This window comes from Anomaloglossus baeobatrachus, chromosome 1, assembly GCF_048569485.1.
Source record: "Anomaloglossus baeobatrachus isolate aAnoBae1 chromosome 1, aAnoBae1.hap1, whole genome shotgun sequence".
NCBI lineage: Eukaryota > Metazoa > Chordata > Amphibia > Anura > Aromobatidae > Anomaloglossus > Anomaloglossus baeobatrachus.
The window spans coordinates 694,164,604-694,184,089 of record NC_134353.1 but is presented as its reverse complement, the minus strand read 5'-3'; the positions used below and the strand labels follow the sequence as shown (position 1 = coordinate 694,184,089).

Below are 19,486 nucleotides of genomic sequence, written 5' to 3'. Positions count from 1 at the left end.
CACAGCCTCCTACGCGCAGCAGGAGCCCCCGCACAGCCTCCTACGCGCAGCAGGAGCCCCCGCACAGCCTCCTACGCGCAGGAGGAGCCCCCGCACAGCCTCTTACGCGCAGCAGGAGCCCCCGCACAGCCTCCTACGCGCAGGAGGAGCCCCCGCACAGCCTCCTACGCGCAGGAGGAGCCCCCGCACAGCCTCCTACGCGCAGCAGGGTCCCCCACACAGCAGTAAAAACAATAAAAATGCAGTGCTAGGACCGGAGGAGACAGGAAATTTACGACTTCTTACCTCTCTGCGGCGCCCTGTGCGACCGCACAAGTCGCACATGCCTAAAGCCGGCCATGGTTCCAATATTTATTTACCATTGGTGGTGTAAAAACACCCGTATGTACCTAATAGCGACTCCCTGCTAATATACCACTGTGATTAGATTAAATCAGCAAGGAGATGCTAATCGTAGTATAACACAGGAAACAGCAGCTACAAAACACAATGTACAATAGATAGTTGCAATAATTATTCAATCATAGTATAGCACAGGAAACGGCAGCTACAAGATATAATGTACAATGGATAGTTGCAATGATTATTTACCGTTGGTGGTGTAAAAGCACCCGAAACGTGTTTCGGTTCTTATTCCTTCGTCGGGGGCGTATCTAATCAACCAGACAGAGGCTTTTTATATCGCCCACCTCCAATCACCGTCAGATACTTTAGTGACACGCGCGTAGTCATGGCAACTTGCCGACGCTAGTCAAACCACCGTGTCACCAGTCATCCGGTCCGGGAACACCACGTGACCCGAGACAGAGAACCAGTGAAGACACAGCAGTCAGACCAGCGCCGGCAGCCAATGATTACTGCACGCACATGTATCAGGTGAATAAAATGTGCAAATACGTGCAATTTATAAATAAATATATTAAACAGCTATTGCATATGATTATAAACATGTGATCCATGAAAGAAGCAAAGGGAACACAGATACACACCTATAAATGTATCATACATTTAGGAGGATATCACATCAATTGTACATCTAACATTATCCATAAAATATGGACAGGAAAAATAAATGCCACAGGATGATAGCATACATATAGAGTCATGTTTAGCCAAAAACAATAAATATATGTGCAAAATACTTCAATAACCATCGCTAAAGATGGATGTAGATCTTATCCCCCATCATCACAATTGCCACGGAAGATACTACTTAGCATAGTTTTGTATTCCATATGGCTGTGTTCTCCAACTATTTCCACTGCTTAGTTTATGTGCGTTTCTTTCATTGCGTTTTTGAAGCTGTATTTTTTAGTCTCTGGTGTGTCATCTTTTAAATAAAAGCGGTTTAGTTTTTTAAACTTCCCAGTACTGACCTCATTAGGTGCAGATTATGCGTTTTTGATGCGTTTCCGCTATATAAACGCTTCAAAAACGTATATGTGTCTTGCCATCATATTTTCTGCGTGTAATGCAAGTCTATGGGGAGAATCTGGCATTCCCGCAAGAGAAATTGCCATACTGTGGCTTGAAAAATGCACCGCAGGTCAGTTTACGTGGCGTCAAAAAGAAGCACAGTAAACATGAGTTTTCTATTTATCAAATCCTCTCTGCTTGTACTGCAAAACGCTGCATTTTGGACTTGACAATGATTTTGCAGCTTCAAAAACATGAGTAAGGCCGGATTCACACTTGCGCAAGTCTCACATAACATCACCCGGCATGGCCGCACACTCTCCTGACAGGAGTGAGTCGGTTGCATGTATTTCTATGCAGTTGAGACGCCCCTGTCAGCAGACTGTGCAGCCGTGCGGGTGATGTTATGTGAGACTTGCGCCAGTCTTTCGTAAGTGTGACTCCAGCCTAATGCAGGCGTCACACGATATGATCTATCGTGCGATCGCACGAGCGATCGTACCCGCCCCCGTTGTTTGTGCGTCACAGGCAATTAGTTGCCTGTGGCGCACAAAGTCGTTAAACCGTCATAACACGTACTTACCTGCTGAGCGACGTCGCTGTGGGCGGCGAACATCCACTTCCTGAAGGGGGTGGGACGTTCGGCGTCACAGCGATGTCACACAGCCGTTGGCCAATAGAATCGGAGGTGCGGAAATGAGCGGGACGTAAACATCCCGCCCACCTCCTTCTTTCCGCATAGCCGGCGGGAGCCGCGGGACGCAGGTAAGCTGTGTTCATCGTTCCCGGGGTGTCACGGAGCGATGTGTGCTGCCCTGGGTACGATGAACAACCGGCGCAAAGAAAATTAAACGACTTTTTAAAAATGAGCGACGTGTCAACGATACACAATTTGTTACCGATTTGCGAACGTTCAGAGTTGCTCTGAGGTGTCACACGAAACGACGTTGCAAACTATGCCGATGTGCGTCACGAAAACCGTGACACCGACGACATATCGCACAATAGATCGTCTCGTGTGACACCCGCATAAGGCTGGACTCACACGAACATATGGCATCTGATGCAATATGCTAATGACCCCCAGCTCAGGCTCTGCTGCAAGCATGAGCCAGGTGTCATGCGACTGTGACCCGATCCTACAGCTGTGAAGCTGAGGGCGGGCGCTGCGGAGGAGAGGGAGGGGTTAATCCCTCCATCTCCTCCATTATCAGCCTGTGCATATATCGCACTGCACTGGGAAAACATCCGAGTTTAGTTCGATGTATCTCTCGAACCCATTCACTTTAATGGGTGCGAGAAATACGGCTCTTGCAGAAAATCGCAGCATGATGCTACTTTTCTCGCATCCAGAATCTGGACGCGAGAAAAGCTGACCAACTGCTCTCCCTCATTGACTAACATTGGTCAGATTTCGTCCGATTTCAACGCTCGTGTGAGCGTACCCTATCCCTGAGGGTAGGATTCTACTTGCGAGAGACTCAAGCAAATCTCGCATTGCATATCCTGGGACGGCCTGCCTCTTTCCCAACAGGAGTGTCTCAGCTGCATAGAAATAGATGTACCTGACCTGCTCCTGTCGGAAAAGAGGTAGTCCATCCCAGGAGATGCGATGCGATGCGATGCGAGAGACGCTCGAGTCTCTTGCAAGTGGAATCCTACCCTGATTGTGAGAATGTATTCTATGTTCTTTCAAAGCTGAGCGATCTGGAGAGGAAGAAGTTAAAACCTAATCAACTTAAGGAGGCCAATAACAGGTGAGCCTAACTACAGACCACCCATAATCACTATTACAGCACACATGACATGCACTTATATTGCAGAGCAGAATGTCAATTAGGGACTGGCAGGTGTGATTACACCACTCATGGCATGGCCCTGATGATTGGTAGAGAGCAGCTGCAGGGAAAACATAACTCCATTTTCTCCCTGCAGTCACACTTCTGAGTATATTTCATTTCATAGTTTCATTTTTATTTTCCCTTACAGGTTTGTTTCACACATCCATGTAGCAGGGTCTGAGGAGTGACTGTGGGTCTCCTGACCCCCACATAATCATATGTGGCTGTCGAGTTCAGAAGACCCGTGGTAGATTCGTCCTCCACAGGCCGTACTTGGCCCTTGATATATGGATGTGTGACACTGGGATACAATTGCCCCAACTCCATACACCATATTATAGTATGACATCAGTATTCTCTGGGCGATGTCCCGCAGCAGAGCGGGCGCTGGGACAGAAGGTAAGTGCTTGTGGGGCCTGGATTTGGAGAGGTGCTCGTCTGTAATATGAATTTTGGGGTCTGCTGGTGAGAATGTTACTTTTTTTATTAAAAAAAATTGTTTAAAAGAACAGAGAGTCCTCAGTGGTTGATACCTTTTAATGGCTAACTGAAAAGATGGTAATAATTGCAAGCTTTCGAGACTACTCAGGTCTCTTCATCAGGCATGGTATAACACAAAATCTGAAGAGTCACGTATTTATACACAACAGGACTTAGATATTCTAAGTCCTGTTGTGTATAAATACGTGACTCTTCAGATTTTGTGTTATACCATGCCTGATGAAGAGACCTGAGTAGTCTCGAAAGCTTGCAATTATTACCATCTTTTCAGTTAGCCATTAAAAGGTATCAACCACTGAGGACTCTCTGTTCTTTTAAACAATTTTTTTTATCTCTACTGGCTAACACGGTACAAAGATATATTTTACTTTTTTTATTTAAATTCTATACAATTAAACTTTGTCTATATGGGTGAGGCAAACACCCTCAGAACTTTGAGGGGAGCTCCACTTTGTTCTTCCACTTAGAATTTCCCTGTTCTTCAGAAAGTTGCCCAGTATAGTGCATGTATAGAATGGCGCTGAATGACCGTATACCCTGCAGCTGCCGCTGAGGGGATCTTTCTCCCACCCTCTCATTACTTTGCTCACAGTAACGCCATTCTTATGCACTATGACTGACCTGTCCTTTTACTTCCGCGCCACTAGAGGGCTCCGTTTATTACATGGAGTCGCCATTATTGCTCTTGTCTCTTCTAATACTGATTACATTCATGTCCAGTAAGAAGCGCAGCAAGAAAACGTCATATCCAATCAGCATCGCAGTTGTGAATTTCTAACTTGCTGATTGGTCGGTGGTGGTTAATATAAAAGCGCTGATCTCGGCGCACGCTCCCTTTTACTTCCCGAAGCCCTCGCGTGAGGTATGTGCGGCCTGTATGTATCGGCCGGGCGGCTGTACCGATTAGGGGCCCTACATTTATTGTCCGTACACTGCGGGCACTAGAGCCAAGGCCCCCCCATATAAGCCTGAGCCCCCGCGCTGATAAACGCCGATGGCGGCCATTATGGCTCCTACGTGAGTCGCGGCCCGGTCCTTGAGTTATGTATGGAGTAGTCATGTACCACGTGTCCTGTGCCCATAGCCAGTGTGACCGGGACGTGTCGTCTGTGGCGGGGCTCACGGGTTGTCCGCACGGGGGGGGGATATAGTGCTATAAAGTCACATGCATGGAATTGGGGCAAAAAATAAACTTTTGCAAATGGGTTTCACTAAACCTTTACCTCTGATTGTGTGCGCTGTTTATAGCCCTCTGCAGAATCAGCGAAAGGTGATGGCCACGACCTGGAAAACCCCTTTATTAATTTATAAGTCCCCTTTTTAGTTAAAGGGAACCTGCCATCAGAAATTTAGCTTTAAACCTAAACGTTTCCCCCTCTGCAGCTCGTGGGCTGCATTTTAGCAAGGTTCCTGTACTTTTTGTGCCCCCTTTTAAACCAAATTAAATACCTTTATAAAGTTGTACCTTTTTGGTATGAAAATCTTGTGAATTATCCATAGGGGTGGGCTCTCTGGTGTCCGTTGCTGTCCCCCATTGCTCCATTTCATACATCAGGACGCCACCCACTGCACCCGAGGTGCCGCCCACGCCAGGATCGCTGGTGACGTGTCACAGGAACGAGATTATGGGCGGTGCTGTGATTGCATCCAAGTGCTTGCCCATACTCTCGTGGACGCGCTTCCCCCAGTGCCTCCAGCGTTCTGTGCCAGCGCTGGCCAAATGAGCAGACGTCCCCTCCGCCTGCTCCGCTCCTCCCATCTATTACCTGCCGCAGGGTAAGATGGGAAGGAGGTGACGTCGGTAATCTGGCCAGCGAGCGCTTGTGCAGAACACTGAAGGAAGAGGGGAAAGTGCAGTCACGAGGTTATGGGCGGCACTTGCTGATGACACTCACAGCGCCGCCCATAACCTCGTGCCTGCGCACACGTCACCAGCGGTCACACAGTACACAGTACCACTACAGTCACACAGCGCATGTGCGGGAACTCGGGCGCCCAGGGGCGGCGGCGTCCTGAGGTTTGAAATACAGCGTTCGGGGGCGGCGTAAATCTGCAGGAGGGACAGTAACAGACAACAGGCAGCCCGCCCCCATGGATATTTTCAAAATTTGCATACAAAAAGGTAATACTTTATAAAGTATGTATTTTGGTATAAAATGGGCTACAAAAACTAGAGGAAGCTTGCTAGAATGCAGCCCAGGAGCTGCAGAGGGGGAAACTTTTAGGTTTACAGCTAAATTTCTGATAACAGGTTCCCTTTAAAACTAAGATCCTCTTCTCCGGTGCTGTTCCAGCAATAATGGAGTCACGTGGCATAGTTTTGATTATTTGTGAGGGCTGCAGCCAATCAGAGGATACTGGGTCGCCTGCAGTAGTTATGCCTTGAGTGCTGCAGCCAATCAGTGGATACAGGGTTTGCGTGGCTGTTATATCATGAGTGTTGCAGCCAATCAGCAGACACCAAGTCATGTGACATAACTATGACTTGAGTGCTGCAGCCAATCAGTGGCAGTTATTGGGCTGCTGCGCTGTCACTTGTCCAAAGGAAGTGAGGGTGCACCAGCCCAGTAGACTTTGCTGGGTTGCACTCACAAGGCATAACACTGTAGCTCAGTGCTTCAAGTCCCACTAAGGACAACATGTGCAAGGAGTTTGTGTGGGTTTTGTCCAGGTACACTCATTTCCTCCCATACTTAAGACATACTAATAGGGAATTTAGATTGTGAGCCCCAATGATCACGTCTGTAAAGTGCTGTAGAATAATATGAGTAAAATAAATAAGTGTCACTGCTGCGCTGGTGTCATCATTCCTGCAATGGCACAGGGGGGTGAGTACCTGTTGTTTGTATTTTACAAGGGGACTTCTCATTTTAAAAAGTGTTTGTCATTCAGCTCACCATCTGTTTGATAACATATTTACTCTTTTATCTGCTTTCTGAGCTCTCAGCTAATCTGACAACCCCCCCCCCCCGACCACAGCCAAACTGTGCTAACATTTTTACCCCCAAATACATGCATTAAGTAAAGAGAAATGTCCCCAAAAAGGAGCCCCCAATTAATTCTTCAGCCAATGTTTGTTTCTGCATATAATTCTCTTCCTGCAGCATCGGATATTATCGTGTCTGATGTAATACAACACAACACGGGGTCAGTATTTGATCACTGCTCCTTGTTGTCCTGCAGATGACCCAAGGGGTCCATTCAGGCCCCACAGCAGCACTGTGAGCTGGACATGCCCCAAATGGACATTGTTCACACTTTCTGCTGGATACTGCATAGAAACAAATGGAAACAGACTGGCCTGCTCATTATTATGGCATATGTTAGTTCCGTAGTGTCACTTTTTAGAGCGGAAGAAAAAGCGTGTCATGCAGGACTTTAAAATGAAAAAGTTGGTCCCCTTAGGCTGCTTTCACACATCCGTTTTTTGCTGTGCGGCACAATCTGGCTCTTTGCAGAAAAAAACGCAACCATTTTTTTAAATTTTATTTTGCCGCCGGTTGCGTTTTTTCCGCATAGACTTTCATTAGTGCCGGATTGTGCCTCATGGTCTTGCGTTCGGTCCGTTTTTTTGCCGGATACGGCATATTTAGCCCATGCAGCGGCTGAATGGAACGTTGCCTGACACGTTTTTTTGTCCGGCAAAAAAAAACTCATCCGGCCGATGCGGCGCTTTTTCCAATGCATGCCTATGGATGTGGCGCGATGCGGCAAAAAACGCATCTGGCCGCCGCATGCGTTTTTTGCACTGTGCATGCTCAGTAGCAGGCCGCAACCGGCAAAAACCGGACGGACTGCATGTAAAAACTTATGCAAAGGATGCGTTTTTTTTCGCCGCATCCGTTGCATAGGTTTTAGAACCGGATTTAGCTGCACTGCTAAAACCGGAGGTGTGATAGCAGCCTAAGTCAATAGCACTTTTTTTCCTTCTGCCTGTACTCTTGATACACTGGATCACTTGTGTCCTGTTCATACATCAAACAGAATGAGTCAATAGAGGATCCATAAGCCCACAATAGGTTTTGCTAGAGCTAGCACTGCATCTGGGTTTTCATTTATGATGGGCGCCATTATGTATGTGTGGACCAAGCCAGGGTTTCATGAGTTAGAACGTTTCCACCAATTGGTTTTACATTTTCTACAAGTTGCTGCTGTTTGATCCTGAAGGTGACACATAAGGTCATACAGCGATTTGCAGATGCCATCCAGTTTTCCAGTCTTTCATACAGTCACTGTATGGACGTTTATAATTTACAGCAGATTGCAGATCTTTAAGGACCGTGGACACTCTTGCCAATTGCTCATATTTTAGCAAACCTGTCTAAATCTCGCTAAATTATCCTCTTGCTTTCACAGGATCATCAGGTCTTTAAACCCTTTTTGTGGCAATCCTTGGAAGCACTAACAAGATGCCCAGGGAAGACAGGTCTACGTGGAAGTCCAACTATTTCTTGAAAATCATCGTAAGTTATTATTTATAAATATATGTATTATCTGCTGCTTTTTTGGGTTATCAATAACCAGACATAATATAGGTAAAAGGCAATCTGTCATCTGGCGCATACTCCCCAAACTTAACTTAAGTCAGTTCCATTATTGTAGCCATGTATGATTCACATACAGTGATTTGGAGAGAATATAATTTAAATGGGTTTTCAAAAAAAAAAAAAAAAAGTCTTTAAGTACCGGACCAGCACTGCTCCTACCATGTCTGAGCAGTCTCTTGGAGGTCTCATGGCATTGTCGATCTGGAAGCGTAGTTAAGTATATGGGATTTTCCTATTTATGGATACTTTAACTTTTGCAAAGGGATCATCCAGTAGTGGGAAACTTTAAACACTGGTTGGTAAATTTGAAGTGAGAATGACAAGTTGAAAAGGCGGCTTCACAAACCCTCTGCCCTTGACTGACTGTTTTTTCTCTATACACACTTAAGAGAGAAAACTGTTGTTCTAGAGGAGCATTGAATGAAACTGCCTCTGGGGACCTGAGTTTTGGATTACTCAGCAATATAATTTTATATACACCTATTTTGGATCTCCATATGCTGTAAAGGGGTTGTCTAAGATAATGATGCAGATGACCTGTCCTTTCGTGGGCCGATCACCCCCACACCTCCATCCGTCAACTGTTTTCTTAGCTGGCTGGATCTAAAGTACTGAACAACTCTGCTCCTGTTTAGGCCGGAGTCACACTTGCGAGAGACTCACGCGAGTCTCGTATCACATCACCCGGCATGGCCACACACTTTCCTGACAGGAGCGGGTCTGCTGTATGTATTTCTATGCAGCTGAGACACTCCTGTCCGGAGAGTGCGGCCATGCCGAGTGATGCACTGAAAGACTCGCGCAAGTCTCTCGCAAATGTGACTCCTGCCTTAGGGGTACTTCTCACATAGCGAGATCACTGCTGAGTCACAGGTTTTGTGACGTACCAGTGACCTCATCGGCGATCTCGCTGTGTGTGACACTAAGCAGCGACCTGGCCCCTGCTGTGAAATCGCTTATCGTTACAGTGCTGGTTGATCTCCCGCTGTGAAGCACACATCGCTGTGTTTGACAGCGAGAGAGCAACGATCTGAATGAGCAGGGAGCCAGCTACTGCGGACGCTGGTAACCAAGGTACACATCGGGTAACTAAGCGAAGCGCTTTCCTTGGTTACCCAATATTTACCTTGGTTACCAGCGTACGCCGCTGCCAGTGCTGGCTCATTGCACACGTAGCCAGAGTACACATCGGGTAACTATGCTTTGCTTAGTAACCCGATGTGTACCCTGGCTACGAGTGCAGGGAGCCAGCGCTAAGCGGTGTGTGCTGGTAACCAGGGTAAATATCGGGTAATCAAAGCATTTTGCTTAGTTACCCGATATTTACCTTGGTTACCAAGCACAGCATCGTTTCCACAAGTCGCTGGTTAGATCTGCCTGATTGACAGCTCACCAACGACCATGTAGCGACGCACCAGCGATCCTGACCAGGTCATATCGTGGTCGGAATCGCTGGTACGTCGTTTAGTGAGACGGTACCCTTAGAAGAATAGTGTGCTGGACCCCTGCTGTTCTGATTCTGATTACCCATCTCAAGGATAGCTGATAAATAACATTTGGTCTGGACAACCCTTTTAATATTGAAGTAGTCTAACAAGCTAATTATTTCTATTTCACCTGTATTCTAAAAGATTGTGAGGAGACAACCCCTTTAAATGCAATGGCCCAAGATCAAGATTTGACACCTATCCTGCAGACATGTCCTTAGCAGCCATCTTTTCCAGCCCCTTTAAGTGAAACTCCAGATAATTCTGATACTCATTAATTATTTTTAAAGGGGTGCTTACAATATTTGTGTTGATTTTATCTGGGTGATACTTGTTTGATTTCTTTATACAGAGCTAATTAAAGATGTATGGGCAAGGCAGGAATGCATAGCAAATATATAAACAATCAGTAAACCTAAATAAAGTGAGGGTGCACAATGCCTACCAAGCAGCAAGGAACAGTAAATGGAGAAGAAAGCGTAGGCACAAGGTAGCACTTGACCTACTAAGGATATAGTAATACAAATTTTATTTTTCTTCGGCGCTCCATTGGGAGACCCAGACGATTGGGGTGTATAGCACTGCCTCCGGAGGCCACACAAAGCAATTACACTAAAAAGTGTAAGGCCCCTCCCCTTCTGGCTATACACCCCCAGTGGGATCACTGGCTCACCAGTTTTCAAGCTTTGTGCGAAGGAGGCACACATCCATGCATAAGCTCCACTGTTTAGTCAGCAGTAGCTGCTGACTATATCGGATGGAAGAAAAGAGGGCCCATACTAGGGCCCCCAGCATGCTCCCTTCTCACCCCACTTGCGGTTTGTAAGGTTGAGGTACCTATTGCTGGTACGGAGGCTGGAGCCCACATGCTGTTTTCCTTCCCCATCCCCCTGAGGGGCTCTGAGGAAGTGGGATCTTTCCGGCCACCAAGCCCTGAGGCCGGGCTCCATCCACAGACCCATAGAACCTGCTGGATGTGGAGCGGGAGTGCCGTTCAGGGACAAGGCCCTGCAACTTTCAGGTACTCTGTGTCCCCGTATGGCAGGCCACGCACACACCAGGCTTGCTGGGTGTGCTAGTGCGCCGGGGACTGTAGCGCTGTGCGCTGGGCAAAGCCCCTGCAGATTACTGGGGGACTTTACGTGTGGGGACCGCCGCGCCGACCGCCCCTGGAGCGGCGGCGCAGCTGCGACTTGTAGTGCGCCGGGGACGCGCCGACCGCGCTTTTACGGCGGCGGCGCTTCTAACTTTAGTCCCCGGCTTTTGCGGCCTAGCGCCGCTTCGTTCCCGCCCCCTCCCTGTCACTCAGGGAAAGGGAGAGACGCTGTTCTATAGCAGCGCCGAGGGCTGGAGCCTTATTTGCATTCTCCAGCCCCCTTTACTAGACACAGTGGGCGCCGGGTTCCCGTTCTTGTCTCGGGCACGCCCTCGGCCCGCCCCTCTCCTCTGGACGCCGGCAGCCATTCCGGCACGCAGAGCGGGAAAACGGAGACACTGAGCTACCAGCACAGGATTCCGGCGCCACACACCCGCTTTTGTGCGGGCGGTAAGCGGCAACTAAAGTGCTGACCCACTAATGCCGAAGTGTCCTGTTGTACTTTTGTACGGTCGCTATTCAGGATGCAGACCTAGAAACAGCAGCAAAAGATCAGGGGTGCTAAAGCACAGACTCTATATGCTGCTTGTCTTGCATGTGCTGCAGTGTCATGTGTCCTTTATGCTTGTATGCTTTACATTGCACTGTAAGGGCTATTCTTGGCTGTCTACCCGCCTAAATGGCTAGACAGCGGCAGCAAACAGCAATGGTGCTAAGGCACAAGCTTTCAATGCTGCTTGGATTGCATGTACTGCAGAGTTTATTTTCATGCTTGTACATTCACTGCATGTCGCTATTCTTGGCTAATGCTCCTTGATGACTAGACAACAGCAGCAGAAAAGCAAGGGTGCTAAGGCACAAGCTTTCAATGCTGCTTGGATTGCATGTGCTGCAGTGGTTATTTTCATGCTTGTATGCTATACATTCACTGTATGTCGCTTTTCCTGGCTAATGCTCCTGAATAACTAGACAACGGCAGCAGAAAAGCAAAGGTGCCAAGGCACAGGCTTTCTATGCTCCTTTTACTGCATGTGCTGAAGTGTTTATTGTACTTCATGCTTGTATGCTATACATTGCACTGTACGGTCGCTATTCTTGGCTAATGCTCCTAGATGGCTAGACAGCAACAGCAAAAAAAAAAAAAAAAAAAAAGCATGGGTGCCAAGGCACAGGCTTTCTATGCTGCTTGTACTGCATGCGACTGTTCCAGGACCCCCAGTGTGTGCAATTACTCAACGGGGTCTCTGCTACAGGTGGCCAAAAGAACCACCGGTGATCCCTGTCCAGGGACAGGGACGGAGTTGCAGTTTCCGCTGATATATTGTCTGTGGCTATGACTAACATCTTACAGACTTTGCAGTCCAGACAGACCTTGGGCAATGTTGATTCAATGCCCCTGGCCACCCTGATTTCGAAACAAATCATGGCTCCAGGAGGGTCCCATGCATCCCAGGGTGCAGGCTCTGACACGGACGACAGTCCCAGACGGCCTAAGCGAGCTCCCTAAGAACGGCCCTCGACTTCATCACAGTAATCTCTGTATGATGAGGCAGACGTAGCTGTTCAGGACTCTGATCCTGAGACCGCTCTCAATCCGGATACACCGGATGGTGACGCTATAGTGAATAATCTTATAGCGTCCATCAATGGAAGGTTGGGTATTTCTCCCTCAACTCCTCCAGTGGAGGGGTCAGCTTCACAGCAGAAGAAATCCCTATTTCGGTATCTCAAGCGTATATTGAGTACTTTTCTGGTCACTCTGACTCCAGAGAAGCAGTCCAGGAACACCACGCTTATCCCGATAAGCGTTTCTCCAACCGTATTGAAGATACGCGTTGTCTCTTCCCCCCTGACGTGCTCAAGCGCTCCATGGGTGGTTCCCCCAATCTCCAGGCTTGCGGCTAGATCTATAGTTGCAGTGGAAGATGGGACTTCACTTAAAGATGCCATTGACAGACAGATAGCCCTATCGGCGGGTCGGTTGCCCCGGCATTCGCAGCCATAGAGGCACTACAAGCTATTTCAGCTAGTATTGCGCAGAGGGACGCGGTCACATGTACATCTTGGCCGCAGTAGCGTCCTTCACCTCGCAATGTCGGCATTGCGACTCAGGCTGTTTATGCTGTCCTGGACTCTACGAGCCGTACGTCAGTGGCGTCCGCCAACTCCGTGTTGTTACGCTCCTAGTGTTAAGGGATTGGAGCAGATGCTGCTTCCACAAAAGTGCTTAACCAGATTGCCTTTATCTGGTGACAGACTGTTTCGTGAGCGGTTGGATTAAATCATTCAACTGTCCAAGGGTACGGATTCTTCCTTACCCCAGCTATCAAACAAGACCCATCAGGAGAAGGGACAGTCGAGGTTTCGGTCCTTCCCAGGCTCGGGCACGTCCCAATTGCCCTCGTCCAACAGGACTCAAAAGGCTCAGAGGGGCGCAGGTTCCTGGCGGGCTCAATCACGCCCGGAGAAGGCAGCCGGAGGAACCGCTACCAAGGCGGTTTCCTCATGACTTTCAGCCCCTCTCTCTCCGCGTCCGCGGTCGGTGGCAGACTTCCCCGCTTTAGCGACATTTAACTGCCACAGGTCAGTGGCCGGTGGGTGAGAGACAGTTTGTCGCAAAAACTTCCTCACCGGCCGAGCCGAGGCTCTTCTGCAGGCAGTAGGAGTCGTAATCCCGGTTCCTCCTCAGGAACAAGAGACACTTTTTACTCCGATCTGGTCGGGGTGACAAAATAGGACGACTCCTTCCGTTCCGTTCTGGACCTTAAACTGCTCAACAAGCACGTGAAAACCAGGCGGTTCCGGATGGAATCCCTCCGCTCCGTCATTGCCTCAATGTCTTAAGGAGATTTCCTAGCATCAATAGACATCAGGATGCTTATCTCCACGTGCCGATTGCTCCAGAGCACCGGCGTTTGCTACGATTCGTTATTGAAGACGAGCATCTTCGGTTCGTAGCCCTACCCTTCGGTCTGGCGACAGCCCCACGGGTTTTCACCAAGTTCATGGCAGCAGTGGGACCACTCCCGCACTCTCAGGGTCACCCTGTGATCCCTTACTTAGACCATCTACTTGTCAAGGCACTCTTTTAAGAGGCATGCCAACACAGCCTGAACATGGCGCTGGAGACTTCCCAGAGTTTCGGGTGGGTCCTCAACTTTTCAAAGTTAAACCCAATCGCTGGCATATCTTAGCTTGGGGTTTCACACTCTCTCAGCGATGGTGAAGCTTCCACTGGACAAACAGCAGTCACTACAGACGGGGGTGCAGTCTCTCCTTCAAGGAGACACCTCATCCAGAGGCAGTCCCTTTCACGCAGTTTCATCTGCGTCCACTTCAATAGAACATTCTTCGCTAATGGGAGGGGAAGTCGATGTCCCTACACAGGAACGTCCCCCTGTCTCAGACGATCAAGGACTCTCTTCAGAGGAGTCCACTCTTCAGATCAATTGTCTGGAGCTCTGGGCAGTGCATATGGCCCTGCAAGACTTCCTGCAGTGGCTGGAAGGCAAACAGATCCGAATTCAGTCGGACAATCCACAACGGTGGCATACATCAACCACCAAGGCGGACTACGCAGTCGGCGAGCCTCCCAGGAAGTCCGCCGGATTCTGCTAGGGGTGGAAGACAGAGCATACACCATATCCGCAGTTCACATCCCGGGCGTAGAAAACTGGGAAGCAGACTTCCTCAGTCACCAGGGCGTGGACGCAGGAGAATGGTCTCTGCACCCGGACGGGTTTCACGAATCGGCACAACAGCAAGGTCCCGGTTTTCATGACGATCAAAGAGCTCTGGCGACAGGCATCTCACGGTCGGTCAACCGTGGGCTCTACCGGACCGGTCAGACTTACTGTCCCAAGGGCCGTTTTTCCATCTGAATTCTACGGCCCTGAACCTACTGTGTGGCCATTGCGTCCTAGATCCTAGTGTCCTCAGGATTATCCCACGGGGTCGTTGCCACCATGAGACAGGCTATGAAGCCCACGTCTGCTAAGATCTACCACGGAAGTGGAAGATTTTCTTTTACTGGTGCTCTGTACAAGGAGTGTCCCCCTGGCCATTGGCATTGCCTACTTTTCTTTCCTTCCTGCAATCTGGGTTGGAAAAGGGCTTGTCGCTTGGCTCCCTTAAAGGGCAAGTCTCGGCGCTATTGGTGTTTTTTCAGAAGCGTCTAGCACGACGTCCGCAGGTACGCACGTTCCTGCAGGGGGTTTGGTCATATCGTCCCCCCGTACGAGCGGCCGTTAGATCCATGGGATCTGATCAGGGTACTAGTTGCTCTCCAGAAGCCGCCTTTCGAGTCTCTGACGGATGTTTCACTCTCTCGACTATCACGGAAAGTGGCCTTTCTGGTAGCGATCACGTCTCTTCGGAGAGTGTCTGAGCTAGCAGCGCTGTCATCCAAGGCTCCCTTCCTGGTGGTCCACCAGGACAAGGTAGTGCTGCGCCCCATTCAGGAGTTTCTCCCTAAGGTAGTATCCTCGTTTCATATTAATCAGGATATCTCCTTACCTTCTTTTTGTCCTCATCCGGTTCACCGGTATGAAAAGGATTTACATTTGTTAGATCTGGTGAGAGCACTCAGAATCTACATTTCCCGCACGGCGCCCCTGCGCCGCTCTGATGCACTCTTGTCCTTGTCGCTGGCCAGCGCAAGGGGTCGCAGGCTTCCAAAGCCACCCTGGCTCGATGGATCAAAGAACCAATTCTTGAAGCCTACCGTTCTGCTGGGCTTCCGGTTCCATCAGGGCTGAAGGCCCATTCTACCAGAGCCGTGGGTGCGTCCTGGGCATTACGACACCAGGCTACGGCTCAACAGGTGTGCCAGGCAGCTACCTGGTCGAGTCTGCACACTTTCACCAAACATTATCAGGTGCATACCTATGCTTCGGCGGACGCCAGCCTAGGTAGAAGAGTCCTGCAGGCGGCAGTTGCCTCCCCGTAGGGGAGGGCTGTCTTTGCAGCTCTAACATGAGGTATTTCTTTACCCACCCAGGGACAGCTTTTGGACGTCCCAATCGTCTGGGTCTCCCAATGGAGCGCCGAAGAAGGGAATTTTGTTACTTACCGTAAATTCCTTTTCTTCTAGCTCCTATTGGGAGACCCAGCACCCGCCCTGTTGTCCTTCGGGATTTTTGGTGGTTTTTCGGGTACACATGTTGTTCATGTTGAATGGTTTTTCAGTTCTCCGACGTTACTTCGGAGTGAATTTGTTTAAACCAGTTATTGGCTTTCCTCCTTCTTGCTTTTGCACTAAAACTGGTGAGCCAGTGATCCCACTGGGGGTGTATAGCCAGAAGGGGAGGGGCCTTACACTTTTTAGTGTAATTGCTTTGTGTGGCCTCCGGAGGCAGTGCTATACACCCCAATCGTCTGGGTCTCCCAATAGGAGCTAGAAGAAAAGGAATTTACGGTAAGTAACAAAATTCCCTTCATTCAACATTAAAACCACTTTAAAAACAATAGAAGGACCATCATGCTGCATGAGGGGCATGCTAATGACAATATTAATAACCACAAACAAACATCAATGAGCAAATCTGTAGAAAAGTGACAATGCAGCAGTCTATAATTTTCAGATAACAATGCACAACCTGAATATGGTCCTGCATACAAAAGTGAAAATAGTATCATTCAGGTAAGAGTCTTCATATCAAACCTGGTGAGGATAACAGATAGTCAAAGAATAAATAGAATAATTAAAGCTGTGACATGAGCCCGGCTCACCTGATGCAGAAGTGAGCGAGCCGCATTATCCCTTTGTGTGTGGACGTTCTGTTGACTGTCGATAGTGCAATGCTCTATCCACCTTGTGATTCCAGCGATAAATGGGACATCCAGAAGGGATCTCTGATGTTGTGTTGTGACCTGCCTAAATAATCTGCTCTCCCCATGTTTTACAAATTTCATACAGATGTTTTTTTGTTTTTTTTTTTATTCTTGCAGCAACTGCTAGATGATTATCCAAAATGCTTTATCGTGGGGGCGGACAATGTTGGCTCAAAGCAAATGCAACAGATCCGTATGTCCCTGCGAGGGAAAGCTGTTGTGCTGATGGGGAAGAACACCATGATGCGCAAGGCTATCCGTGGCCACTTGGAAAATAACTCTGCCCTGGAGAAGTGAGTTGTGTGCTTTTTTTTTTTTTTTTTTTTTTTTTTTTTTTGTTTGTCTCCTTCAAACTATTAATTTGTAATATTCTTTCAGGCTTCTGCCTCACATCAAGGGAAATGTAGGTTTTGTTTTCACCAAGGAAGATCTCACAGAAGTGCGGGATATGTTACTTGCCAACAAGGTAAGTCCATAAGCAGGTCCATAAGCTTCAATGTAATCTACAGGCTTTGATAGGGGCTTTTTAGCCCATTTAGTCTGCTTACTTTTAAAGTTTGCCATAAATTGATGTCAAGCAAGTTACAGCTTGATATAAAACAAAGATGGGGACAGTCACAAATAGACTAAAGCTTTAAACTATATATACACTATTGGGGAATGCTGATCTCTGCTGATTATGTTCGGAGTTTTATACTTTACACTAATACTGAACTTTTGTAGGTACCCGCTATGGCTCGTGCTGGAGCCATTGCACCTTGCGATGTCACAGTGCCTGCCCAGAATACTGGTTTGGGCCCTGAGAAGACCTCCTTCTTCCAGGCTTTGGGAATCACTACTAAAATCTCCAGAGGAACTATTGAAATTCTGGTAAATGATGGTCTTGTGGCCAAACGTCTATTTATTAGATGAAGGCTCTGCATAGTATATACTGTAGGCCATATTGGAGTAGCTTTGTCTGACGGCAGTAACCTTTCTATGCAGAGTGATGTACAGCTGATCAAGACTGGAGATAAAGTAGGCGCCAGTGAAGCCACCCTGCTGAACATGTTGAACATTTCTCCATTCTCCTTTGGTTTGATCATCCAACAAGTCTATGACAATGGAAGCATCTACAGCCCAGAAGTCTTGGATATCACAGAAGATGCCCTAAGAACTCGCTTTTTGGAGGTATGTTCCTGATGCTGGTTACATTGCCCGTGTATGCTTACAAGCTGTGTCACTTGAAAAATCAACCAATACTCTATCGTTTCTTTAGGGTGTGCGCAATGTGGCTAGTGTTTGCCTGCAGATTGGGTATCCCACCATTGCCTCTGTACCTCATTCCGTCATCAATGGATACAAGAGGGTTCTTGCTGTTGCGGTGGAGACAGACTACAGCTTCCCATTGGCAGATAAGGTAATAAAATGATTATTGGATGGCTTTCATAGTACTGGAGGAGCTAAAATTGTAGATGTTGTGAATTTATTTGCCTGATGTCCTTCAAATAGTAACAAATGCTGTCTGCTTCATAGTATTGTACCACGTTGGTCTTTACTGTATGTTCTGTCTTGCAGGTCAAGGCTTTCTTGGCAGACCCATCTGCTTTTGCAGTTGCTGCTCCTGTTGTAGAAGCGGCTTCAACTCCTGCTGCTGCGCCTGCTAAGGAGGAGACTAAAGATGAGTCTGAGGAGTCCGATGATGATATGGGATTTGGACTCTTTGACTAAGATATTTCATCGGTCAAATTACATCAATAAAATTCCATTCAACCAATGACTGGTGTCTTGTGACTTGTTCAAGTGGCAGACTGAACTTGGAAACTAGAGTAGACTGATCAAACAGATTATATTGCCATACTAAGCTCCATCGTGTATACCTGGCACAATGTGGGGGGGGGTATATGAAAGTACATACAGTGGAACCTCGCTTAACGAGTAACCCACTTAACAAGCAAAGCTTTCTGTAAATTTGTAACCCGCTTTACGAGAAAACTTTGCTGTACGAGCGAAATCCTCACCTCAGACACTTCCGGTTCCGTCCATCCACCTCGCTCTAACCTGCACTTGCAGTCCACACAAACACACACACACACACACACACACACACACACACACACACACACACACACACACACACACACACACACATGTACTCACAAACAGACACACAAACAAACACGCACTCACACACATACAGTATTATGCTCACCTTACCTTCCGTTCCACTGCCGGTCTCCTGGTTCTTGTAGTTCCCGGGTACATTGCGGCGAACTACAAGTACCATGAGGCCGGCGGTGGAACAGAAGGTAAGGTGAGCATATAATATCTGTACCTTCCGTTTCATCGCCGGCCTCCTGGGTCCTGTAGTGTGCCGCGCCGCGCCGCTCTGCTCCAGGCATCGGCATCCATAGCAACGAAGCAGGAACTTCCTGGTTCCTGTCACCGCTTGTGAAAGGCAGCGTGCTGGCCAATCAGAGGCAAGCGGCTCTGCCTTTGACGTCAGCGCTCTGGCAGGAAGTTCCACCCTCATCGTTATGGTTACCTGATACACGGCCCGCACCGCAGAACAGCAAGTCCTAGGAGACCGGCGATGGAAGGTAAGGTGAGCATATAATGTGTGTGTTTGTGTGAGTTTGTGTGTGTTTGTACATGTGTGCGTTTTGTGCATGTGTGGAATGATAGAATAGGGGACCAGGATGGGACATTTAACACATTGTGGAACGAATTTTCTGCATTGCAATGATTTCCTATGGAGTAACTTGATTAACAAGCACAGTCCCAGAA

General features: G+C 48.2%; 1 protein-coding gene across 1 annotated transcript; it reads left to right on the top strand.

Annotated features, from left to right (window-relative positions):
* The first annotated feature begins 4,545 nt into the window (after positions 1-4,545).
* On the top strand, positions 4,546-18,476 carry RPLP0 (ribosomal protein lateral stalk subunit P0). The gene is made up of 8 exons (XM_075320364.1): positions 4,546-4,620; positions 8,115-8,221; positions 16,838-17,013; positions 17,099-17,186; positions 17,444-17,590; positions 17,705-17,890; positions 17,979-18,119; positions 18,278-18,476. The coding sequence occupies exons 2-8, from the start codon at positions 8,168-8,170 to the stop codon at positions 18,428-18,430; spliced, it is 945 nt and encodes a 314-aa protein (XP_075176479.1). The 5' UTR covers positions 4,546-4,620; positions 8,115-8,167; the 3' UTR covers positions 18,431-18,476.
* Positions 18,477-19,486: the final 1,010 nt, after the last annotated feature.

Bases quoted from the DNA above. Each gene is read 5' to 3' on its own strand.
- RPLP0 (XM_075320364.1), top strand. From the start codon at position 8,168: ATGCCCAGGGAAGACAGGTCTACGTGGAAGTCCAACTATTTCTTGAAA. The intron at 17,014-17,098 runs GTGAGTTGTGTG...ATATTCTTTCAG, and splicing joins AATAACTCTGCCCTGGAGAA to GCTTCTGCCTCACATCAAGG. The intron at 17,187-17,443 runs GTAAGTCCATAA...GAACTTTTGTAG, and splicing joins ATATGTTACTTGCCAACAAG to GTACCCGCTATGGCTCGTGC.